The sequence below is a fragment of the Plectropomus leopardus genome, chromosome 10, assembly GCF_026936395.1.
Source record: "Plectropomus leopardus strain MGB_pleo_1.0 chromosome 10, ASM2693639v1, whole genome shotgun sequence".
In the NCBI taxonomy this organism is placed as follows: domain Eukaryota; kingdom Metazoa; phylum Chordata; class Actinopteri; order Perciformes; family Serranidae; genus Plectropomus; species Plectropomus leopardus.
The window spans coordinates 31,506,277-31,530,307 of NC_142185.1; the positions used below are offsets into that span (position 1 = coordinate 31,506,277).

Sequence of the window (24,031 nt, forward strand, 5' to 3'; positions counted from 1 at the left end):
AAAAAAGTTGCTGGGAACTTGCTGTATATGATGTTTAAAGTTTCATTTCTGATGAAACATTTGCTAAAGGCATTTAAACAGAATTTTGTGTTGGAGTTTGTTATAATACAAATTCTGGATATTGACAGAAAGATTATCATTTTTATTGTTTTTTGGTTGTTGGTGTCATTAACTGCTAATAATCAGTATCGGCCCTGAAAAACCATTATGGATGTATAAAATGTATAAAGTATAACCAAGATTTCTGAACATATTTCTTCCAAATTTAATCCCAACATAGAAGATGGGTTTCCATTAACCATTAACTCAAATTGTGCAAATTGAAACCAACCCAAAACACCCAATTATGGCAAAAAAAAAAGTTTTTACGCTCGCATGAGGTGGTATTTCAGGTGATTGGAAATAGCCATATTTTGCAAAACCGTAATGGAAAGACTTTTTTGGCTTTTTTAAGTCACATGATGCTGTGACTCAGTGCTGTTCAGCAGGAACTGCTCCCTCATGATGCAGCAGGAGCTACAAAACACGTTATTGCATCACATAACTAAAAGCTGAGCGGATCATCCGGAAGTTTTAAATCCACAATTCCATCGTCGTGCTTCATGGAAAGTCATCATAACGTCACTCAATGAGAAACGAGTCAACTCGTTTTGCGCACAACTGTAATGAAAATTTGTGTACTTTTTTTTGTCTTTTTGGATAAAAAGAACAAAAACTAAAGCACATTTTTAAGTGCGGTTAGTGTAGCAGCCATCAAGAGCTCGGATTCATGGACCTTTTTACGAAGACGTGTCCCAAAATATGAGTCCATTTTCAGGGTTCAACATTGATGCTTTTTTTCGCCTCCCAAGAGTGAGCCACAAATTTGTTTGCCCAGAGTGTATTTTTGTTCACCCCTATACATTTTTTGAAGTTGTTTTTTAGGGATTGATACAATATAAAATACTGATATCATATTTATATCATGATACGAGAAAAGTTAGTCTTTTCTTGCACGTGTTGTCTTTTCCTGATTTTAAAGTCTGAATTGCACTAAAAATTAATGCAGTTTTCTGAATTCACTTATTATTGGCCCCTTTTCCACTTAAGTCATCATATCCTCACTACTGATAATTATTTATCAAAATTGTGTAAATATTTTGTGAAAGCAGCCGTAGTCATCCATATCGTTATAATATCGATATCGAGGTATTTTTGTTCAAAAATATTGCGATATTTAATTTTCTCCACATTGCTTGGACCTATTTCTCGTGCAAGTCAACTTGAGTTTTTTGTTATATTTTTGTGATGTTTTGTCTTATCTTTCACTTTCTCAGGAAAAAATTCAAAACGACACAGATTTATTTTTGCCTGCTTGCAAATTTTAATTTTTTAAAATGAATTCACAAAAATCATATTTTAAGACTTTTTAATCAGTGCACGTGTTTTAGTGTCAGTAGTCTGAATGTTTCTGCCTGCTTTCAGGTTGAGTGTGGTCCTTTTTGGAGTCAGAGGTTAAGTCAAAGTGGAGATAAGGCTTAGGTATGTGTTGTTGAAGGTTAGGGTTAAGTATGGAAGTATGCAGTGTGTTTGTGGATGTGTGTGTGTTGTGGTTTTTTTTGGGGTAAATTTTTAAGATTGGATCGGCTCCAACATCCTCCTATTTGCAGACATAGATCATCCATATCATGTTTTTTTTGGTTTATTTTGGTCAGCGTAGACGGTCCCAGACTGTCCCGTGATTCAGCGGCGGTATGAGTTTACTTGTAGTTACTTGTGGAATGGAATGCTCTTCGGTCGGACGCGGCGCCTAAAGCATCGCAGGAATGGAGGCGAGAGATCCCAGAGATGGAGAAACATTTATGCAGCTTGGCACCCGTGTCCCCGCCCAACCCCACCACCCACCCATAAAAAAAGAAGCATGTTTTTGTCTGTGCAAAGTTTTATCTGCACAAACAGTGAAGGCTGTGTCCCTCTTCAAAATGGCCCAAAGGGATGAGCGCTGCCAGGGTTACAGGGTGGCGGGGGGGAGGGGCCTCTTTGAACGCAATACTTCAAAATCCGTCTGCTTTTTGTCAGAAAGTAGCTCTGAGCAACATCGTTAAGATCGTTATCACAGTATTGATTAGAGCGATATTTCTATACGGGATATAAAACCTTGATAAATGTGTGCAAAACACATAAAGTAATCAAAATGATATTTATTGTAATGCAATGTTTGTAAATCGCAACCCAAATCTTCAGTCTGATTTAAGATCAGTCAGTTGAAAGCTCATATTTGAGAAATCCACTAACTCAGAGAACCTTTTATGTCAGTTTGGCTCTGTAGATACCCCCAAAATACTACAATATCAGTTTAAAAATGTTATTAATAACGTGTAAGGCTCTGTATGATCTGGCCCCTGCTTGCGTTGGAGAATCGTCCTCTCCGAAATACTTGAACACAGCTTTTCCTCTTGCTTGATTGTAAAAGCACTAAAAGGTGTCCTGACATATAAATGAACAGTTTCGGTGGAGGAAACGCCTTCAGCCCATCAATTATGTTTTATGTGTCAGGATAATTGTGGCTCAAACAATCCGGTGAAATTCTTTCGGTAATCGAGCTGCCAATCACACCGTGTGAAATACAACCAGATCAATTAAAGCTTGACTGCTCAACAAAATGGTTGTAATGGCAGACAAGATTTGGAAACCGCAGCCGTGTCGAAACCTGCCAGGATGGGATGGTGTCTGGCAGTCTCTCCGTGTCGGTAACAAATCGGTATCTGGAGACCAGACGGCCTCACCTGCCAGCCGAACGGAAATCTCTCTCCGGCTGAGGAAGATATTTGAAGCCTGTGAGTCACCAACCCGCCTGCCGCTTTCAGGGGCTTCTGTTAATGAGTATTACTCGGCAAGTGAAGTGAGACTTTAATTTAGTGGATCCCAAATTTAAAGCAGAGGAACACTTCAGTGGTGCAAAAATCAGCCAATAGATGGTGAAAACTTAATGCAAAAATAAAATCTTTTCTTTTTCCAGGTTTATTTTTGTCACTTACATTCAAGCTCATTATTTTAGAAATGCGAATAGAACATAATCTCTATACATATGTATTTTTTCATATAGAATAAGTTTAAATTAATAATTTGGGCCTTTAAAAGGTCATGTATAGCCCAACATTGTACACGAATTTTTAATGGTATAAGAAAATATTGATACTCTCGACTCTTGTTTTGTGATACTGTACATTCGCAAAAGCTCTTGATTTTTGCTGGTGAAAACCTTTTTTTTCATGCACAGGTTAATTTTGAGATTTTGGGCTATTTTGCTATAGCATGTTTTTTTTTTTCAGGCTACTTTAAAGGAAAAACCTAAAGTTCACATTATGGTTGTTTTTTAAAAAATAATACAAAAAAATAATAATTCTGCCAGAATATTGACATTTTTGATTCATTTTGAAATGTCTCCACAACTATTAAATGGACTGCCATAAAATTTGGGACAGACGTTGATGTCTCTGGATGAATTTTAATAACTTTGTTGATCAGTTAACTTCCGAAACCTCCAAATCCAAAAGACTAAAATTCAGTCATTCAGCCTTTATTTAAATCTCGACGAGTCATTTTCAGTGACGGCGAGAGCAGCGAAAACAAAGAAAGAACAAACATCAACAGGCCAAACAGCGTTAAAAACAGTTACGTTCAGAAGTGCAGTAATCGTTGATCACAGTTTTAAACTGGTCCACAGTAACTGTTGTGTTGGGTTTGGATGTACGTTGTAAGACGTTTAGGTAGATCCAGCAAAAAACAAAACAAAAAGCAGTTTTTCCAAATTCAGAACTTGTTTAGGGAATATTAAGCACATGTAAAATAATTACTGTGTGACCAGTTTAATAAAGAAATAACTGTCAAAACTAACTCTTCATTCCCAGCTCGTGTTCAGTGCTTGTAAGTAAATGTTTGATGATAACGAGTCTGAACATGACGGTGAACACGGGCGATGTTAAAGCTGCCAAACATCAGCATGTAACCATTCGGAGCATTTAGCTCAAAGCCCCGCGGTGTCTAACTTTAGCCGCACGGAGCCGCCTGCATCGCTGCAGATTCTTGTTTTCATCCTGCTCCCGTTACCTCTGAGGTAACTGTGTCATCGGGGAGCTTAATTGTCCCCAGGATGGTTTATGTTCTTTTTCATAGACTTTTCATCCAGTTAAAAGTAAATTCATGCAAGAAACTCAATCTTTGTCTTTGTTCACGAGCTTTGAATTTACAATTATATCCAAATATAACCTGAGCCACAGTTACTGTTGCTTGTAAAGTTTGTGCTTGATATCATTGCTCCTCTCGTCCGGTTTATTTAAATCTTTGAAACCTGGAACAACATCACTTTTCTTATGCTGCATTTAGACGCCTTTCATAAGTATTTAAATCTGTGAATTGGTTTTATTTCTTTCAAAAACACAAGAAAAAAGGCAATGAGTATCTTATCAGTAAATGTCCTACAATCTGCAAGAAATTAGCAGATTTAAAACATTATTTTTTTTAAAAAGCCAGGGACATTTTTCAAGAAAAAAAATTAAGATTATTTTTGGGGCTTTTTATGCCTTTATTTAGTCGTATAGATGTAGTGTGAAATGAGAAGGAGAGAGGGGAATGACATGCAGGGAAGGGCCGAGTTTGGAATCGAACCCACGGCCGCTGCAGTATACAAAATCATTTTTAAAATTTTTAAATGATTTTGCTGATTTTTTTTTTTTTTTTTTTTTTGCACTTTTTTTCCTTTTTTTTCTCTTTTTTTTCTTACAGTTGTTTTTTTTTTCTTGCTATTTTTGGGTCGTTGCTCGTTGCTTCCTCCCATGAAAGAAATCATGCTCAGGTTTTAAACGTGGAATTGCAGCAGAAAGCTTCCAGACATCTCACACCTCATTGTGTCACCAGAGATGTGAGCGTTTCACGTTGGCCTGCGAGTCCTCACGTGAGGCTCCTGACAGGAACATGTGCATTTACTCCACACGTCATCCCGGCCGCCCCTGGTGGAGTAACGCTGCTGTGGCAGAATGCGGAGCATGTCCCCCGAGACAAGACTGTCCAACGGTGTTAAATGTCTGATCTCGGCGGAGCATCACCGGCAGAGAGGCGGACTGACGCAGGGAGGGCCGCTCGCTTGTTTTGACCCCACGTCGGACCTCTGCGCTCTGCGAGGGTGTTTACCGATGACCACGCCGCAGAAGTATGCAGTGACAGGGGCGGACTTGTGAAACCGCTGCTGTGCGTTGATGGGGTGCGGAGGGGGGCAGGTGGTGTTTCATGACCTCCAGCATTCCTGAGTTCTGCATCAGGTCGTACAGACTCAGGCGCCACTGACTCAGACTCCCAGAATTCCAGGTTTTACGCGTCTCACGCTGGTCCCGAGGGATTTTTGTCACATTTTCATTTTGTTATGATTTTTTTTTTTTTGCAGAAAACTAATGCCTACCATACACACAACTCTGAAAATACTTTTAACCCTTTGTAACCTGCACTGACATCCATCACTTTCTCGTGCTGCGTTCAGACACTTTCACAAGTATTCAGACCTTTGAAATCTGAGCAAATTAATGATTTTTTTTTTTTCTATGTGCAACTTGATAAAAATTGTTCTGCAAATTGCGAGGAATTATTAGATTTGGATTTTTTTTTTTTTAAAAAAGCTAGGGGAAAATTATATTTATTATAGTTATAGTTATTTTACAGTTACACTTATTTTACATATCCTAGAAATGTCCCAAAGTTGTAGAAACCTTCTAAAATCTCAGAAATGTCCTGAATTCCTAGAAACGCCCTCGAAACTTCCTAAATTCTAGAAATGTCCTTAAATTCGATCATTTTTGGCCCCCAAGCAAAACAAGTTAAGCATCTCTGTATGTCGGTTATCGGATTGGTAAAAAGTTTGTTTGATTTGCAGAACGCAGCAGCGCTTCAGCGTGGTTGTGAGTGCTTTGTTTTCACCCTCAGTGTAAAATGATGTGAAGTTTTGGGCGTTCTCGTCTGTACTGCCGAAGGAGTCTATGCACTGATGCCATCGACATTAATGATGCGTCCTTTCTGATTTTTGGTTCACCTTTACCCATCGTGTCGTTTTAATCACAAGCACCACTCCTCCTGTGCTTAACATGTAAACATCCCAGCGCTTGTTTTAATTTTAGTAAATAAGAAAAACACAAACACCCTGCATGACCGCAGTGCACCGTGCTCTAACTGCATCTCGTCCTTCACAGGCGAAGATTGGCAGCATCATGGTTTGGCTCCGCGGCGCCCTCGTGACCGGCTGCATTTCCTGGAATAAGCTGGAACCTGAGCCTTGAAAGCCACACCATGGACTGCCTGTAGTACCACACCTTGCCGTCATCCAGCCCACCAGCATCTGCAGGAATCAGACTCACACACAGAGACACAACAACATCAGGGACACGCAGGAGGACTCCCAAATCTGTGCCTCCAATCTGTGCTGCGGCAGACTCTGCACTATTTAGGTCAGCCAGCTTGAGCGGGATCTTTTTGGAGGGTGCAGGGGAGCGAGTGCCAGCTTGTGTGTGTGTTTCGCTTTTAGAGTAGGTGCCTGCCCTGGGCACCGAGGCCATGAGGCCCAAGACTTTCCCCGCGGCCCCGTATGTGGGCAACACGCGCCAGCGGCTCCAGGAGATCAAGGAGGGTCTGAAGCAGCCGGCCAAGCTGGTGAGCCAGGCCCTGCACGGGGGCAGCTCCCGCTCAGAGGGCGGCAGAGCGGCCGACTGCAAGAGCGGGAAAGACACGGCCAGCCGCCAACAGCAGCTCCGACCCCCGCAGAAGTTCAACAACTACCAGAATGCCTTGCGGGAAATCCGCAAGTCCCTCATGCCTTTTGCCAATGAGTCGGGCCCGTCTTCAGGGTCAGGACACCCTGCAGGAGCCGGGGAGGTCAACCGGCAGATGCTGCAGGAGCTCGTCAACGCCGGCTGCGACCAGGTGAGCCAGAGAGAGGACGAGTGTGTGTTTGCATGAATGAGTGTGTATAATAAAAACAATAATAATAATGATAATAATATTAATATTAGGAACCGTATATGCAATATAACTATAGAGGCCCAAACAAAAAAGATGCCAAATAAAGTCCAGAGAAGCATTAAGGTGGAATTCAAAAAAGATTTTAGGAGCAAAAAGATGTTAGAAACATGCTATAACAAAATAACAACAGTAAACACGTAATGATAATAATAATATTAGCACAATCAAGGTGGAATAAAAAGATCAATTAAAAGACAACACATAAACAAAGTCTATAAAAACGGGTTTAAAGTGAATTAAAAGAAGTGACTGATATGTTTTTGGGTTTGTCGTGACTGTCTCTGCAGTAGAAAAAAAGATGCAAATGCTTTTAAAATACGTTCTACACGACCAGAGAAAACAGACAAAACGGTGCAAATTCTCAAGAGGTAGAAAACCTACAATTACCAGAATGCATTGAGCCGCACCGCACCAAAAAACGCTCCGAATGGGGAACGACAGAATGCGTGCTGGTTTGTGTGAAACAACGGCGAAAATAAAATGTGTGTCTGTAAACATTTGAGGCGAGAAACATGCAACTAAATATTTACACCCGTACAGGATGAATATGTGACAAGCAGCAGAGACACGGAGGATGAGAATATGAGAATGTTGTCTTAGAAAGTGTCCTCTCTAAAGTCACCTCGCTCAGACGTACTGAGCCGCTCTGCCTCCTTCAGTCAGGAATTTTTAATGAAAGCAGTCCAGAGTGCCGTAGACGCAATACAATACAAGTCTTTGCTGCCAAGTGTGCAGCGCTGCGGTTACGTAACGCCGGCCTGAGCGTTGAAATGTTGAAATATCAGGTGGATTTCCCAACCGGGCCGTTTGGAGTTTACTCCCTCTGTCCCGCTTGAGGAATGCGAGAGCGCCATCAGACGTCTCTGGAGAAGAGGAGTGAGGAGGGAGAGCGAGGGCCTCCTTCACGCTCGACCCTCAGCCTCAGGAATCGCTGAGTAACGGCGTCATGTGGATGCCGTCAGTCAGGGGTCACTTCACTTTCCCTGGAGCTGAAGCACAGACCAACATCAAACATTTTAATTTGAATATATAGTCTCCCATATTTACAGTTTAAAATTTAAAAGTTAGTTGGTGAAACTGATTTGATGCATATCCCAGATTTTACACTTAACATAAGTGGACTCATCCTGTGAAGAGACAGAAATTCATAATGTTGTAGCTTTCTTCATTAAATGGGCTGAAATTGAACTAATTTTTAGTCCAACAATGCCCAAAACGATGCAAGGAGAGCCGCATAGGTGTGAGTTTCCTGCTCCAATTTACTATTTAAAGGTAAAATAAGGACCAGGAAGTTCATCTAAAAGCTTATTAAATGCTGTGAACTCATAATAAATAACTAAAAATGAACGAGGAAATCGTGCACTGTCACATTTATTGTTCCATTTTCCGTCTCCCTCTGCTTTTTCATCAGTTCATGGTTGTGTTTTGCGTTGTGTTACACGAGTGCGCTGCTCTTTAATACGGCAGGATTTCATTCATTCAGCTCAAACGAGCCTCACTGACATGGCAAATATACATTTACATTGCCAAGAACAAGAACTCTCTGTAAAATAAGTAAAGATCTACTAGAATTGGAAGAGAAAACCGACCTTGAAGCCTGTTGCATTTTTTTTTAAAGAAACACGCCGTTCAACCTGGAAACTGGAGTAAAACAGTACCCACTGTTTGAAAAAGGAATATTTGGTAGTTTTGGTCACCTTTTTCTAACCAGTTTCCCCAGATGAAGAAAGTAATTTTATTATTGTGGCAAAACTTTTTAAAGTAATGAGTCAAGATCATCCATCAAATCTCTTTTTCAACTTTATATAAGTTGTAAACACGGGAGACAAAACAGTTTAGACACAAACTTAAAAATGGCCTCTCGGGCTTTCTCAGTATCTTTTGTTTGGGTTGATTTGTTGTTTTGCTGAAAAGCGTGTTTTTTAAATATCTTTTAAATGAAGAGAATGTGGCTTGCATCATAAAAAAAAGCAGCTGATCCAGTTTAGATTTGGCACAGCGGCGGTTAAAGGGCTCGAGGACGGGCCCTGTGATGGAGCTCGGCATGTGAAGAATGCTCGGCTCAAGCCCGTGCACGGCGCGAACCAAGAAATCCTCCGCGCTTCACTGGAGTTACGAGGCTGTGCGCTGGTAGCGGGCCGTTGCTCTGCGTCTCGTTCCTCAGTTTCACGTTGGTTAGAGGGTCAGAGAGCTGAAAGTTGTTTAAAGTTTAGTGTTTCCTGGAGATCAGCTGTTCAGGAGCGGCGGTTTTCTTCTGTCCTTCAAATGAAATCAGCCTTAACGGACCCTAAAGTTACTAAAGTTCACTTTTATACAAGAACAAGCGTTTGAAGGGCTGTTGGTGACGTGGTGTGTATGTGTGGTGTGTCACACTGTCAGTATTGAACCACCTGTTTCTGTCCTTTTTCTACAGTATCTTTTATTTTAGGAAAAGCAGAAATCAAAGAAAATAGAAATAAATACGTCAGGTTTGGATCATTTTAAACATGTCAGAGACAATAGAAGAAACTGAAAAAACTCAAATCGCCAGCCGTTTCCTCGGCTTCGATGCCGGCCGGTTGACCTCCGTCGCTTCCACCATTGTGAATGGACCAGAGCAGAGTCAATACAAACAGGAAGTGAGCATTCAATGGCAGCAGGGTGGAACAGTTCCTCCCGCCGCAGTCGAGTCGCCGCCCAACATGTCGCCTGTCCTCCTCGTCTGTCTGTGGTCTTTGTCCCTCTGTGTCTCTGTAGACATCACTTTGTTCCATTATTACCAGGAATTCACATTATGATCAGTGTTGAGTCATCATAACTAATTTGATTCAGTGTTGCGAGTAATCAATAATCCAATAATTATTTTAGCTCCGAGTAAAGTTTTCATTCAAAGCTCAGCGGAGCCAAAAAAATTTCACAGTGTGAGAGCAAAGAACAGCTTCAACAAAAATACGATGTAAACAACGTGCATTAGAGAAATCAAAACAAATCTGTTCAGATTAAAGGATTAATTTCATTAAATCTTTAAATAATTTAACAGTACAATAGATAAATACATTTAGCCCAAGTGATATAGTCTTTGTGTTGGTGGTACCAGAAGTAAAAAAAAAAAAAGTCTGGGGGAAGTTTGGTGTTCAGTCGCTCCAGGATTTTGCAGGCTTTTAGGGATTATTTCCTTAAAAAAACTTTGAAAAAAGCAATGCATCTTGAAATGTTTTGAGTATTTTTTTTTTTAAATAGAGTAAAATTGCAATTTACTTCTTCTTCTTGTTAAAATTGGTTCTTGTTTTTGGAAGAAGGAAGGAAGAGGTGGAGCAAATTCAGCAGGTTAAATACAATCTACACATTGTCTTTAACCCTTTTTTTTGCAAAAAAAAATATGCATGATAGACCGTAAAATATGTTAACAAAATTCATCAATTTACTAAGAAAAAAAACATTTTTCCAGTATAGTGCATTGAACATAGTGCAAAAGTCAATGTAATAATATAAATCTGAGAAAAAAAATAACTTTTAATAAACGGAAAAAATAAACAAAATAAATAGATACAAATTAGAATTACTCTAGTAAAAAGAAACTGTATAAAATATATGGCAAATATTTTATATTATATAATAGAAATCCAAAAATAAGAGTAACTTCATAAAATAAACACATAAACAAACAAAAATAGATATAAATAACAATGAATCCAGTAACAAAATCTGTTTAAAATGTATGATAGTCAGTTCAATATAATAAAATATAATAAAAATAACATTTAAAAGAATTCCAACAAAATCAAAATATTGTAATGCATTGTATAAAATCATCTGTATAAAATGAGATTTGCTTTTTTCAAGCTTGTAGTAAAGCAATTTGATCACAAAAAATGCCAACGGTGCAGTTATAATGCCTGTTAAAGGGTTAAATGCCTCTTGACTTCTGCCTCATCAGCTGTACACACACTTGATTTTTTCATGCTACATCAGTAGCTCCGCTCTGGACGTCTTTCAGCTCCTCTGACAGTCGTCAGACTCCGGTTTTAGGCCACCGAGGTGTTTCTTTTTCTTTTTCAAGCCTCTTCCAGAGCCGTCACGGCTGCGGCGGATCAGCTCCTGTGTCCTTGAACACCCCTCACCTAAGTTATCCTCCGCAGCCCTGTTTGTTCAGCCCGGCTCTTATCAGCTGGCCTCGTCTTCCTCCTCCTCTTTGTCTCCCCGTCTTCTCCAGCTGCAAATTACAGAGCAATGTGGCTCGTTACATAATCACTTTTTTTAAAGGAGGAAATGTTTTTGAGGGCGGGGGGGGGCGGCATGCCACGCATCGAGATGACAGGAAAGAAAAGGGAAGGAGGGGTGCGTTTTTTCCTCCCTGAACTCCTCAGCCGTCCTCACAGGCCTCCTACTGTACGTACAGGACAAACTGCGGCCGGGCAGGAATCCGACGCATGCTAAGCGTATTAAAGCCTTGGACGTGTGAGCGAGCAAACACTGCGGCGTTTATGTAACGACGAGGCCAACAGGATGTGACTTGGAAGCAGTGTATGTGTTAGCGTCAATGGTTTGTATGTTGGGGTAGAGGACGTGGCTCTGCTCGGCTCAGCGAAATCACTTTAGGCGCTTTAAGCTTTCCCATACATTGTGAGATTCTTGCATGTTAGCGCCGTGGATGACGAAGAGCAGGGGAGGAAGACGCTGCATGTTTTATGGCTCTCTGTGTGGGAATGATGCATGGACGTCCATCCATCTGAACGTCCATGTGGCTTTGATTTCCCGCCATGCTGGAGTGCTTTTCAGAACTGGGTCAAAGAGGCAAATAATATTTTTTAAAGAGCGAGACTGTCACCATCATGCACCAAAAAAACAATGTGTGTGTTTGTGCCTGTTATGTCAGTCTGTCAGAGCAGTTTGTGTGAAGAGTTTGTAGGCCGGTGATTATGCGTTTGGGATAACTCGGTGGCTTGCGGAGCCGCAACCATTATGACAAGGGTACAAATGTGGCCTGGATATTTTCGACAGAGAGGGAGAGAGAGGGAGGAGAAAGACCATCCAGAATGCAAATAGCTTGAATTCCTGCTTCCTGGGCCGAGGAATGTGAGCGAGGAACATCTGTCGCCATGACAGCCGGGGTCACCGGGCCCGCCTCCACCCAACACACGCACGCACGCACACACACACACACACACACACATGCACGCACACACGCACACACACACACACATTATTCAAGAGAGGAAGCGACGGACAGTAAAAAGCAGAGTCTTAGTGTGAATTTTGATATAAAAATCTGTCATAGCGCTGTTTAACGTATAAATCAGACATTTTATACTTAATATATACTTAATACAAATATTTGTCTACTATTCTGTAATAGGCCTACATAAGTTAAAACTTTTTTTTCTGTTGCACATAAATTATTCCACATTAAAGAAGGCAGCTTAAGTAAAAATTAAGGACACAGAAAAATTAATTTTTATTTATTCATTTTTTAAGATTCTTTTTTTTTACTTTTGCCTTTATTTGATAGGACAATTATCAAAATGAAATTATAATAATAAAAATTATAGTAGTAATAATAACAATAATAGATTTTATTTGTTTGTTTTTTTGTTTTTCTTGTTTTTCTACTGCAGACACTGAAGTCCGAGGCAAATTTCCCACTGGGACAATAAAGTCTTGTGAGCTGCTGTAGCGCTCACTAGATTCATTGAATGAATGAATTAGAAAGAGCACCACACCTAAGAGGAAAAATGTGTATTTTTTTGATTTTGGGGTGAACTGTCCCTTCAAAGCTTCCTTTTTTACATAAATAGTGCACGGAGGAAAGAAAAGGAGGTAGAAAGACGGAGCAAGAGAACGACATAATGTGACATTACTGGGCGACTCTGGCAGCCAGCACTCTCTACTGGCTACACAGGAATGCAGCACACACACACACACATACACCACTGTTTATACTTTGTTTCCTGTGTGTGTGTATGTGTGTGTGTGTGTGTGTGTGTGTGTGTGTGTGTGTGTGTATGGTCAGTCAGTCTTTGGCTCAGGGACACAGTTATATGTGTGTGTATGAACATGCGGATGCAATGGGAGGGGTCGAGAGCAGCAGGCGAGTGCACGCTGCACGCAGTCATGCATTTCCACCTATACAGACGCACTGTGATGGACATGCGTGCACACACACACACACACACACACACACACACACACACACACACACACATACACACACAAACACATTACAGAAGGCATAGAAAGTGTGCGGCCTTGGCATTTCCTGGCTTTGAGAGCTGACTGTGCCCACGGTCGCTGCGTGGTTCTACTCTTTAAACTGTTTTGATTCAGTTTCCTCGCAGTGAATGAAGCTGCTCAGTGTGTTTGAGAAACTGCAGGCAGAGGAGACACAAAATGGCAGCACGAGGATAAAACCTCTCTCCTCAGCTGTTGTTGCATTTCTGTTGTATTTCTTCTGTCGATGGTTGACATTAGAGAGGTGTTTCTGTTATTAAGCCTTCCTTTTTTGACATAAAGGAGGTGAACAAAATAACAAAAACTCTAATAAGTTAAACAGCACCACAAACTACAGCATCCATAATGATCCTGCAGTTGAATCAGCACTTCTGGAACAGCTGTAATACAATATGATCACTGTAGCCTCCTCTGAGGGTAGACTTTACTGCAGGACTGATGTATGAAGGCTAATTTGTGCATACTCAATGTACGAAGTTTCAAACGTAAACGTCCATGTGTCCTTTACGTTGGCATAGAAACAGCCAATAGGTGGCACTAGAGGGCGGAGTCGGAAGTTTTACACAACAGTAAACAAGGAGACAGTGGAGGTTGTAGTAATGTCCCTTTACATGAAGGCAGCGTTTTAACGACATGTTGCATGTTAATTGGATTACGCACGGCTGCAGATAAACAGGAGTATTAGTGGAGAACTGATTTTCATTTGTCATGTAAACAGCTTAGTAGGAATATTGTCTTTTTCAGAATAAGGCCGAAAACTGAATATTTTATGCTTGTAAACATAGTCAGTGAGTGTAAGTAGTTTCAGTGCAGTCAGTCACAGTTCAGTAATATTTTGTGTTTTAAAGGAAGGATGTGCACCAAGGAAAATTAAAGGCAAAAGAAAAGAGGAGAGGATTTAAAAATTAGTATACATTTATGACATCGCCAGTTTTGTGGTTTATTACATGAAGTTATAATAGTACACTCTTTGGTACGACTAAAATGGTTTTTAACCAGTATTATATCTGTAGTCCTCTTTTTGTTTTTTTTCTTTTTAAACAGGAAAATATTTTTAAAAAAATAAATAAATATATAAATATATATACATTCACATATTAAAGAAAATAAATGAGTAAGTAAAAAAATAAAATAAATATATAAAATAAATGATTATATATATATATATATATATATATATATATATATATATATATATATATATATATATATATATATATACACACATATATATATATATATATATATATATATATATATATATATATACACACCAGGAACAGGGATGTGTGGCGCACCTTCGTAAATCAGCACAGATAATCTATTTTTTTTTTTTATAAAGAAACGATAATAATGCAGTTAGATCAATAAACATACATTGTTTTCATTGTACAGTAAAAAGGGGAACAATCTGTCTTCTGTGGAGCTGGTTTGGGAGTTGTTTGTTTGAGTCTGATCTCTAAAATCTCTAAATTCATGATGGAGACCCATTTTGAACATATTTTGGTGAATATATCCATTTGTAAGTTAAGTGAGCAGACTATTTTTTCCATTAAGTAAATGTTGTTGTGGATTTCATTTTTTATTTTTTATTTATTGGAGATCACCAGGAAGCTGCTGGATGCATTCTTTCCAGTTTCGTCTCTGGCTGCTCGGCTGCTGAGTGATTTATAATGTATCAGCAGCACTTTAAAATCTTCCAAAAATGATCCTGAAGCCATTGTTGAGATTTAAGAGTGGGAACAATGAGCTCAGTTCTCCTGGTTCTTGTTATAAATCTGGCAGCTGCAGCAGCCTGAATGTGCTGCTGTGGTTTAACGGTCTTTTTGGGAAGAGCAGCAGAGAGACCATCGTAATAGGCCATAAATAAAAATGCATATGTTATAATAGTTGCAGAGCACCTTTATGTATTTATGCTGTAAAACTACAACTATGATATACTGAAGATTTGACATTTATCACAGTGAAGTTACTTCAGGAATCATCTCAAAAATGACAAATTTTAATGACAGTTTATTTGTGTAAATATGCAAACACGCAGGTTTTACATGTGAAGCATGCTCAGGTTATTGTTATGATTTGGGTTTGCTGTGTCCCTCTTCCATGGCTCTATGAGTGACTGTCGAAATGATGAAACATCATGTGTAAAAGGCTGTATTTTGTGGCTGCGGTTGCTGCGTGCAGCCAGCGGGGGCGCTGAGCGTCGGGGCTGAATGCCGGCTCTGTGAGAGCGGCCGGGCCGAGGTCTGAAATGTCTTTGCAGTGAGGTCATATGCCATTCGAGGGGATTTCCTCATCTAGGTGTGGGTCGCTCCGTCTGAGAGGGAACGACAGATGTGTTTATCTCACACTCTGTTTGTTTACGTGTTTACTATTGTGTAAAAGACAGGAAGTTGTTCTCCGTCTCGTCCCCCCACCAGAGGAATTTTGATTTGCAGGTGTGGTGAGATTGACTTAATGTATACAATCACTGCACAGGACAGTGTTTCCATCACTGATGAGACTTTAGAGTTTCAGTGAAAGCTATTAGGGACTGTTTGTTATTTATCAAAGGAGAGAAACCCTCTGCTGACTTACTTTTTATTTATTTATTTATTTATTTATCTTTTTATCTTCACCCTTTCAGAGCTAAAAGTACTTCCCTTGCATGACCCTTTCTCCAACACAAATAAGCGTATCGCTTTTATATTCACACTAAACGCTGGACTCGGGGACATTGCAACAAGCAAACGACATGTAGGGAGTGAGAGTCGTCACCGAAACGAGCTAATTTCTTAAGTAAAATCACGTCAAATGCACTTCAGTAAATATGGGTGCATGGCAGCTACCAGTTGTGCTACACAAAACCGACAAATTGCAACAATGCCTACACATGGCATGATGTTGATTATTAGATTTTATAAAAAAATTCTCTCTGATGATCAGTTTTTGTTTAGAAACTGGTGCAAATGGTGGAGTTCAGCAACATTTTAAATGAGACGCAGAATAAATACAGCGATTGATGATAAAATATCACTATTCTATTCCGAGGTTTGTAATCAACGCACATGATATGCCCATGGGCACTTGGAAATGTAAAAATCTGACCCTAATTTTTGGTTTTACAGTTCCTGGCTATGATAAATTGTGTAATTTTAGCTTTAAAAAAAAAACAAAAAACCAACCCCTTCGAACCTGCAGGTTTTGGGTTTTTTTAAGGGGATTTTTAATACATACAAAATACAACCTTTTAAAGTTGAATTTCTCTCCCTTCAGTCAAAATAAAAAAACTAACAAACCAGTCCCTCCCAAGGCCTTAAAAAAATTACTTGACGTGGTTCCAGGGTTTGGGGCTCAGCCCCGACCTTCCCCCGGATTTCTTTATTTTTTAATAATATATTGTTATTTTATCATTTCTATGCACTTCAGCACCTTATTCACATTCGAAGTGCACCTCTTAGTTATTGAAAAAGTGGTTTACACATTGCACGTTAATTTTGACGTAAAAAAAATGTAGTTGTTAATAGTTTTTATGATAACAATGATGCAATGTAACTAAGTACATTTACTCCGGTACTTTACTTTAGTATAATTTTTTAGTTTTTTTTCCCTTGACTTGAGTTTTTCCCTTTTATGCTGCTTTGTACTTCAACTCCAATGCATTGCTGCAGAAAATATTTTACTTTTTCCTCCAGTACATTTAGTTTGGAGCACAAGCTACTTTGCAAATTCAGATGATTAATAAAAAAAATAAAAAAACAAATATTTTACAAGTTATATTTTGATACTTATATGTACGTACTTTTACTTAAGATTTCAAATGCAGGATTTTTTAAAGTAAAATATCAGAGTACGTGCTGAGACAGAATATTGACGGCTCGTCTGTGTGCACGATGCATGTCTCTTACTGTCTGTGCCGTTTCACTCCGATGACCTATTTTTTATAATATTGTGGTGCCACTAACAGAAACTCTATGATTTAATCCATGAAACTGTCAGTCTGGCCTTTTGTGTCCCTTTTTATATTCTCTTTATATAAATCCCAACATTTTCGGGTGTAAACCAGAACCACAATTGGTTCTGTCTTGCCGCAAATGAAGTAAAGTCGCGTTGAAGTGATTTCTCATTTGAATCTGGAGCAGAAAAGCTTTTCAGATCTCCTGCTGTAAACGAACACCAGAGAGAGCCAAAGGAATGATTGGCATTGTTTAATAAAAGGACGTAAATGCGAGAGGAATGCTCTGCATGTTTCCTCCTTCACATTTTTGCCGCTGTGTCTAAAGCATAAATTACACGGCAGCTGATGAATAGAAAATGCCGGAGTGGTTAACCAGCATTTTTCACATAGGTGACCTACATAGCTGCGGGCTCTTGCAGTGACCCACCTGTCCGAGGCTGAGATGAGCCCCCTGTTTGATTGAGCAGGGAGCCAGAGGGCAAATAATTAAATAAAATAACATTTTACATGAAGTATGAGGAGAATTCAATCAGTTTCATGCACGGATTTAACAGATTTTTTTTTTTTATTCGGCTTTTCATTCATTTTTTTTTCAGGAATGTGTCCAAACAGCAACACTGCACATCACATAACTGGTCGACTGAAGCAAAAGAGAGAAAGAAGAGAGAAAAAAGAGGGCATTGCATAATGAGAGGCACAATGTGATGAGGTCAATAATGACTATTTCGTTCATCAATCCAATTTATTTCCAGTGTCCCCGTTCAGACATTTGTCAAGAGTTTTTAACCCAACAAATCCAAATTATGTTGAGGTCCCAGACACTCAATTTTCTTCCATTTCTGCAAAAACAGACGAGTCCCTCCTTCGATATAACGTCCTCTTCTTTCCAGAGTCACAACCTCAGAGATCAGAGATTATGCATCAACTTTAAACTTTTAATATGCAAACTAAATCATCTCAACGTTAATAATTTGGGTGGTGCGTTATTGATGGTGGTGATGTGAGAGTTGGCCGCCAAACAGGAATCTTTTTAATGCAGTTTGCTTTTAAAATCTCATGCTCTTTTTCACATTATCTGTGTGTTATAGTTTACTTTTAAAATCTCATGCTCTTTTTCACATTATCGGTGTTATTGCCGGTCGTCTGTGTTTAGTATTTAATCGTCAGCGCTTTGAATTTCATTAACACAATATGACACAACTGAGACTGAAAATTAAGGTGAAATTCATTCATTCATGTTTAGTTTATTTGCTCATTTCAGTGTATAATTTCCAAAGCAATAACAAAAACCCATGATACGCTTTTATTTTTATTTTTTTACACGTTCCATGAACAAACAGGAGCGGGAAGAAGAAAAACGTATAATATCTGCCCCTTTCTTACTAATAACAGACGCTGCTGTAAATACAGATACAAATGGCCAACTGTACTATATTTACTATGCAATCAGTTACAGTCCTCTTAACATCACTGTATGTCCCATTATTTTGTCTTCATGTCTTCTTTTAAATTGAATAATATTTGCGCTACATTTGAAGTCATTATCCAGAGTCCCACAGATTGACTCCATTAACTGAAACACGCGTCTGCTTTAATGTGTGTGAGCGACTGATCTTAGAAATGAAACTTTCTTCTATGATCCTCATTGTTGGATCTAAATATGAACAACCTGTGTAGATTTTCAGGTAATTCTGGCTGTAAAATATGTTTTTGAATCAACTAAATTTCACCACACGTGAGCTGATGAACAGTCCGTTAGTATTAAGTGCCATCTACTCCCAATATCGAGAAAAAAGTTTTGAGTCTCTTGAGTCTGAAATGAAGAAAGAGTGAATTCAGGAATGTTAAATGTTACACTGTGTTATCTAAAATAGTGCGTAGTGATGGATCAGTGGTTCTTAACCTTTTTCATGTCGAGGACCTCTAAATTGGTATGCATAAGGTCACGGTCCCCCATTTGATTATTCATTTATTTTGAGATTAAATTTCACCAATTTACCGTGATTGATTTAACTGACATTTAACTTGAGGGAACCTCGGTCTCGGGCTGCAAATTAGGGATGCACGATATTATCGGCACCTCATCGATATCTGCAGATATTGGCCTTAAAATGAAATATCACAGTCGGCCAGGATTCAAGATTCAAAAAAACTTTGTCAGGCACACAGTGACAGAAAATTGACACAAAAACAATGTGAAAAAAGCATTTACATGCATGAGACTCACATAAAATCACAGTTACAAATAAAAAAAAAAAACACGCGTGCAAAACCACAAAATTTGTCAAGTTTCAGTTGTTTTTTTTTAACAATTTAATTGCCTATTTCACAACAAACAAAAGACAAATAAAAACATGTCATGAACTTTTCCATCCCCACGAATTATTCCCATTTCTCTGAATTATTCTTCCAGTTTCCAGTAGCCTCGTTCTGATGTCTGTTATTTTTTGTGCGGTGTTGTGACAGGCGCAGGAAGGCGCTGGTATGTGACCCCAGGATGCAGGTGCTTGAGCGCCCACTGGGCCAATGTTTTGTTTTTGTTTTTCCCGAATGTGTTTTTTATTGGGTGTGTGGACACCTTCGAGGCAGAGTATCCTTATTTTCAGTTCATGTGTGTTGCAAGAAAGCGCGTGTCTGTTTGTGCATTCTTGTGTGATTAATCGCAGATACCGTCCACATTAAATGACTTTAAGGCTCATTTTAAAGGTTTTTATGTGTCTGTGAGAATGAAAATAAGACAATGAATGTCTGGTCTGATTTTTTTTTTTTTTTTTACCTGTTACTTGATCAGTTACAAAATTTTAGACAAAGTTCTTGTACAGTTACTTGTTACCTTTGCATTTTTTGTTAAAGCGGGAAAAAGGGTAAGTTATAGAAAATTTTCTATCAAAATGAGCTATCAATATTTTCTCAAATTGTTTTTTGTTTGTGCTTCGCAGGAGATGGCAGTGCGGGCGCTGAAGCAGACAGGAAGCAGAAACATTGAAGCGGCCTTAGAGTACATCAGCAAAATGGGTTACCTCGACCCTCGCAATGAGTTCATCGTCCGTGTCATCAAACAGACCTCACCAGGTACAAAAATACAACCTCAGTGTGTCGACTTTGGCCAGTCGCATTTTTTTGTTCTTCATTTCTCTTCATATATTCACCGTATGTTCTTATTTGTGTAGTTTGAAACCTTGCATGCTGCCGTCAGATACCTTTCACAAGTATTTAAACCTTTGAACCCTGAGTAAATTGGTGCGATTTCTGTCAAAAACATGGGAAAAAAGGCAATGAGCAACTTATAAAATACTAAATACAACATTACTTATGAAAAGCTAGGGAAAAAATGTCTTTTGGGGGAATGCTAGGGAAAAACGACATACATAGTTATCATAATTCCATATTTAAAATTATGTTTCAGAAATATTATTATTACTATTTTTTTAACAAATTCTCGGGGTAATTTTCTTGAAGAGAAATGAGAAAAAAGTAGATTTAGAAAATGTTTTCTAAACAGCAAAAGAAAAACTTTTTTGTTTTACAACAATTTTTTTTTAGTTTTGGGGTAATTTTCTCGTAGAGAAATTAGAAATTCAAAGAAAGCTAGAGGAATTTTTTAAAAATTATAATTTTTAAAATTCTGATACAAAATTATTATAATTTATCAAACACATTTTCCAGTTTTTTTTTTGTTTTTTAACTTTTTTCTGTCTTTCTTTCTTTCTTTACTAATGTTTAGGTGATTTTCTTGTCTTGACCTTTTGTTCATTTTTGGGTCTTTTCTTCTTTTGTTGCTCATTGACTTCTTCCCATGTTTTTGAAAGAAGTTAAGCCATTTTTTTCAGGTTTCAAAGGGTTAAGGTTTTGACTGATTTTGTTCCTTGTCCTTTCAGGAAAAGCCGGCATGCCAAACTCAATGGACCACCGACCTGCACTCGAGGCTCCGGGCGAGGCGGGCGCCATGCCTCCGTACCACCAGATGGGGGCCCCCATGTACGAGGGGGCGGGCGGATACGGCCCTGAGGGTGAGATGCCTCGACCCTACATGGGTGCTCCGCCCGTTATGAACTACATGATGCCCCCATCTGGTGCGCCACAGGGCCCCGCCATGGGGAACCCGATGGGGCGACCTCCCAGTATGGGCACCTATCCACCAGTGATGGCCTCCCAGAGCAACCCAGCCAACCCCATGTACCCTCCAGGGGCCCAGCAGAAGGGCTACCCCGGCAGCATGGAGCAGCACGGGCCCATGATGAGCTACAACGTCCCCGGCCAGCCTCTGCAGCTCCAGCCGCAGCCGCCGGGGGGCCCCGTCCCCGGCCCCCACTATGACTACGGCCACGCCAGGCCGCACATGATGGAGCCCGCAGGCTACGGAGTCAAGAGGACCGCCTCCTTCCAGAACAAGATGGCACCGCCCCCCATGGCGCCCCCCGACAACTACGTCAACATGCAGGGGAAAGGCGCCATGGGGCAGAACGGTCCAGGAGGCGCAGGAGGAGGTTACCCCGGGAATCTGTACCTCCCTCCTCATTCTCACCCGCGCCAGGCCAGCCCCACCTCCCACCAGGTCCACATGATGTCACGCTCCCCCGGCGCGGTCGCAGCCATGGGCCCCGACTTCTCAGACATGCCACAGGGGTTGATGACGCCATCCAGGGCCAGCCTCAACCTGGACCTTTATGAGCACCACTGGGCGGGGCCTCCAGGGCCTGAAGGGGCCCCACAAGCGAGACAGCCCCAGCCCCAGGGCCCGTTCAGGGGGGAGGTTCGTGTCCCCAGCAGAACCAACTCCTTCAACAGTCGCTCTGCGGGGCCCAACGGTGTCCGACCTGCGATGGCAGCGCCCCCCACAGCGGGAAAACAGGACCCCTCCCTGGGCCCCCCGAACACCATCACGGCTGTAACGTCCCCGCCCATCCAGCAGCCGGTCAAGAGCATCCGCGTGATGAGGCCGGAGCCCAAAACAGCTGTAGGGCCGTGTCACCCGAGCTGGATGGCGGCTCAGGCTCAGGACGCCGCGGAGCCGCTGGCTTACATGCCAGAGGAGACGTACTCTCTGGAGCCGGCTCAGGAGCCGCGCTGCCCTCCACCACCTTACCCCAAAAACCTGCTCATGTCGGGGGCGGAGGAGGGAGCCGGAGTCATCTGCGGAGCTCAGGAGCTCAACACCCCCGCCACCAGGAGCACACACGGCGGCAGCGGAGGGAGCGGAAAAGGCGAGGAGAGCCAGCAGGTGAAAGAGAAAACGAAGATGAGCAAGGGAGAGAAAACGGTGAAAGACAAGAAGCAGATCCAGACGTCTCCTGTCCCGGTGAGGAAGAACGGACGAGATGAGGAGAAGAGAGAGTCGCGCATCAAGACGTACTCGCCTTTCGCTTTCAAGTTCTACATGGAGCAGCACATAGAGAACGTGATGAAGACCCACCAGCAGAAACTGAACCGCAGACTGCAGCTGGAACAAGAGATGTCCAAGGTAAGACCGCCAGACCGCGAGAGCAACGAGGCGGTTAAACTCACCGAGAACTTTTGCAATTGAAAAAATGAAAATACCAGAATTCACGACTGTCTTTAGCTTCCTTTCAGCTGCGCACGTAACTCCTGCTGTCAGCTCTCAGGGCCCTTTAAGAACAACACTGGTGTTTTTGCAGCTTTTAGCCCACTGACCCCAAATTGTTTATACTTTAACATTATATTATTAGTAGTAGTAGTACCCTTTGCATTTGTAAACAGTAAGTGGGTTTCCATTAACCCTTAAAATGTGCAAATTCAAATTGTGAATATGAAATCCGCCTATGGAAATACGTTAGTTTGACAAAATTCCCAGTTATCGCAAGGTTTTAACAAAAGTTTTTACGCTCATATAAGATGGTATTTCAGGCGATTCAAAAAATCCATATTTAGCCGAACTGCAATGGAAACACTTTTTTGGCTTTTTTAGGTCATGTGATGCTATGTTTGTGTCCTTGTTGGTAGGAACTGGCTCCCTCATGATGCAGCAGAGCTGTTATTGCGTCAGATAACTCTTCAAAATCTGAAATCATAGACTATCTCTGTGAAATCATAGACTATCACCTCCCAGAAATCCCTCATACGTGGCCGCTCGCACATATAAACTCTTTCCATTATTGTTTGCATGACACGCCTACGTCGCCTTCGGTTTCTGCTGTCTGTCTGGCACCACAATTCGCGTGCAACTGCAGTGATGTAACCAAGATGTCTGCTTAAAATCGGTCTGTTGTGGTGTTCAGGCTGATTTTTATAAATTGTAGGCAGCCGTTTGTTTTTCATACTTGAAAGTGAAATACAAAATTCAAGAGACTCACAATGTGCTATAGATCAATTACATCAGAAAACAAACAAGAACAGAAAAGACGGCTTTAATTTTTATGTCAAACTGAGATTTTGAGGGTATTGACTATTTAATAAGCAGCAATATTTTTCATCTTACATTATTTTTTTTTGCTTCTCATCAGAGCAGACGTCCATCTGTTCTCAAGAAACTGAGGAAAGTTTACTTAAATAAATAAATTGATCATTGTGACAGTTATCCAGTCTGAAACCAGCTTAGAGTCTCTGGACGTGTGTTCAAAGAAAATGAAATCAACGGCCGTCTGGTGAAATTGTTGTCTGTATACGGGAATGATAATCGTTTGTTTGGAGCCGTGATGTCCAAGAGGTTGTCATCCAGAGAATTCTCCCTCAGGACGTTTGTTTGAGACAGCGGGACCTTTGTCTTGGATCGAGAAGTCAGCGAGTTCACGCTCGTGTTTGCAGGAGCTTGTCCTGAGTCATGACTTTGGCCTCTGCCCCTTTGATCTCCTTTAAAGTGATTGAAAGGCATTTTTGGAGAAAATACCG

General features: G+C 40.5%; 1 protein-coding gene across 1 annotated transcript in view; it reads left to right on the plus strand.

Moving 5' to 3' along the window:
• The window catches only part of lats2 (large tumor suppressor kinase 2), a 41,025-nt gene that overhangs the window by 2,459 nt on the left and 14,535 nt on the right, over positions 1–24,031 (plus strand). The window contains exons 2-4 of the mRNA XM_042494532.2: positions 6,216–6,942; positions 20,125–20,257; positions 21,064–22,646. Of these exons, the coding sequence (XP_042350466.1) occupies positions 6,577–6,942; positions 20,125–20,257; positions 21,064–22,646 (2,082 nt within the window). The 5' untranslated portion in view covers positions 6,216–6,576. The remainder of the gene's footprint in view (positions 1–6,215; positions 6,943–20,124; positions 20,258–21,063; positions 22,647–24,031) is intronic.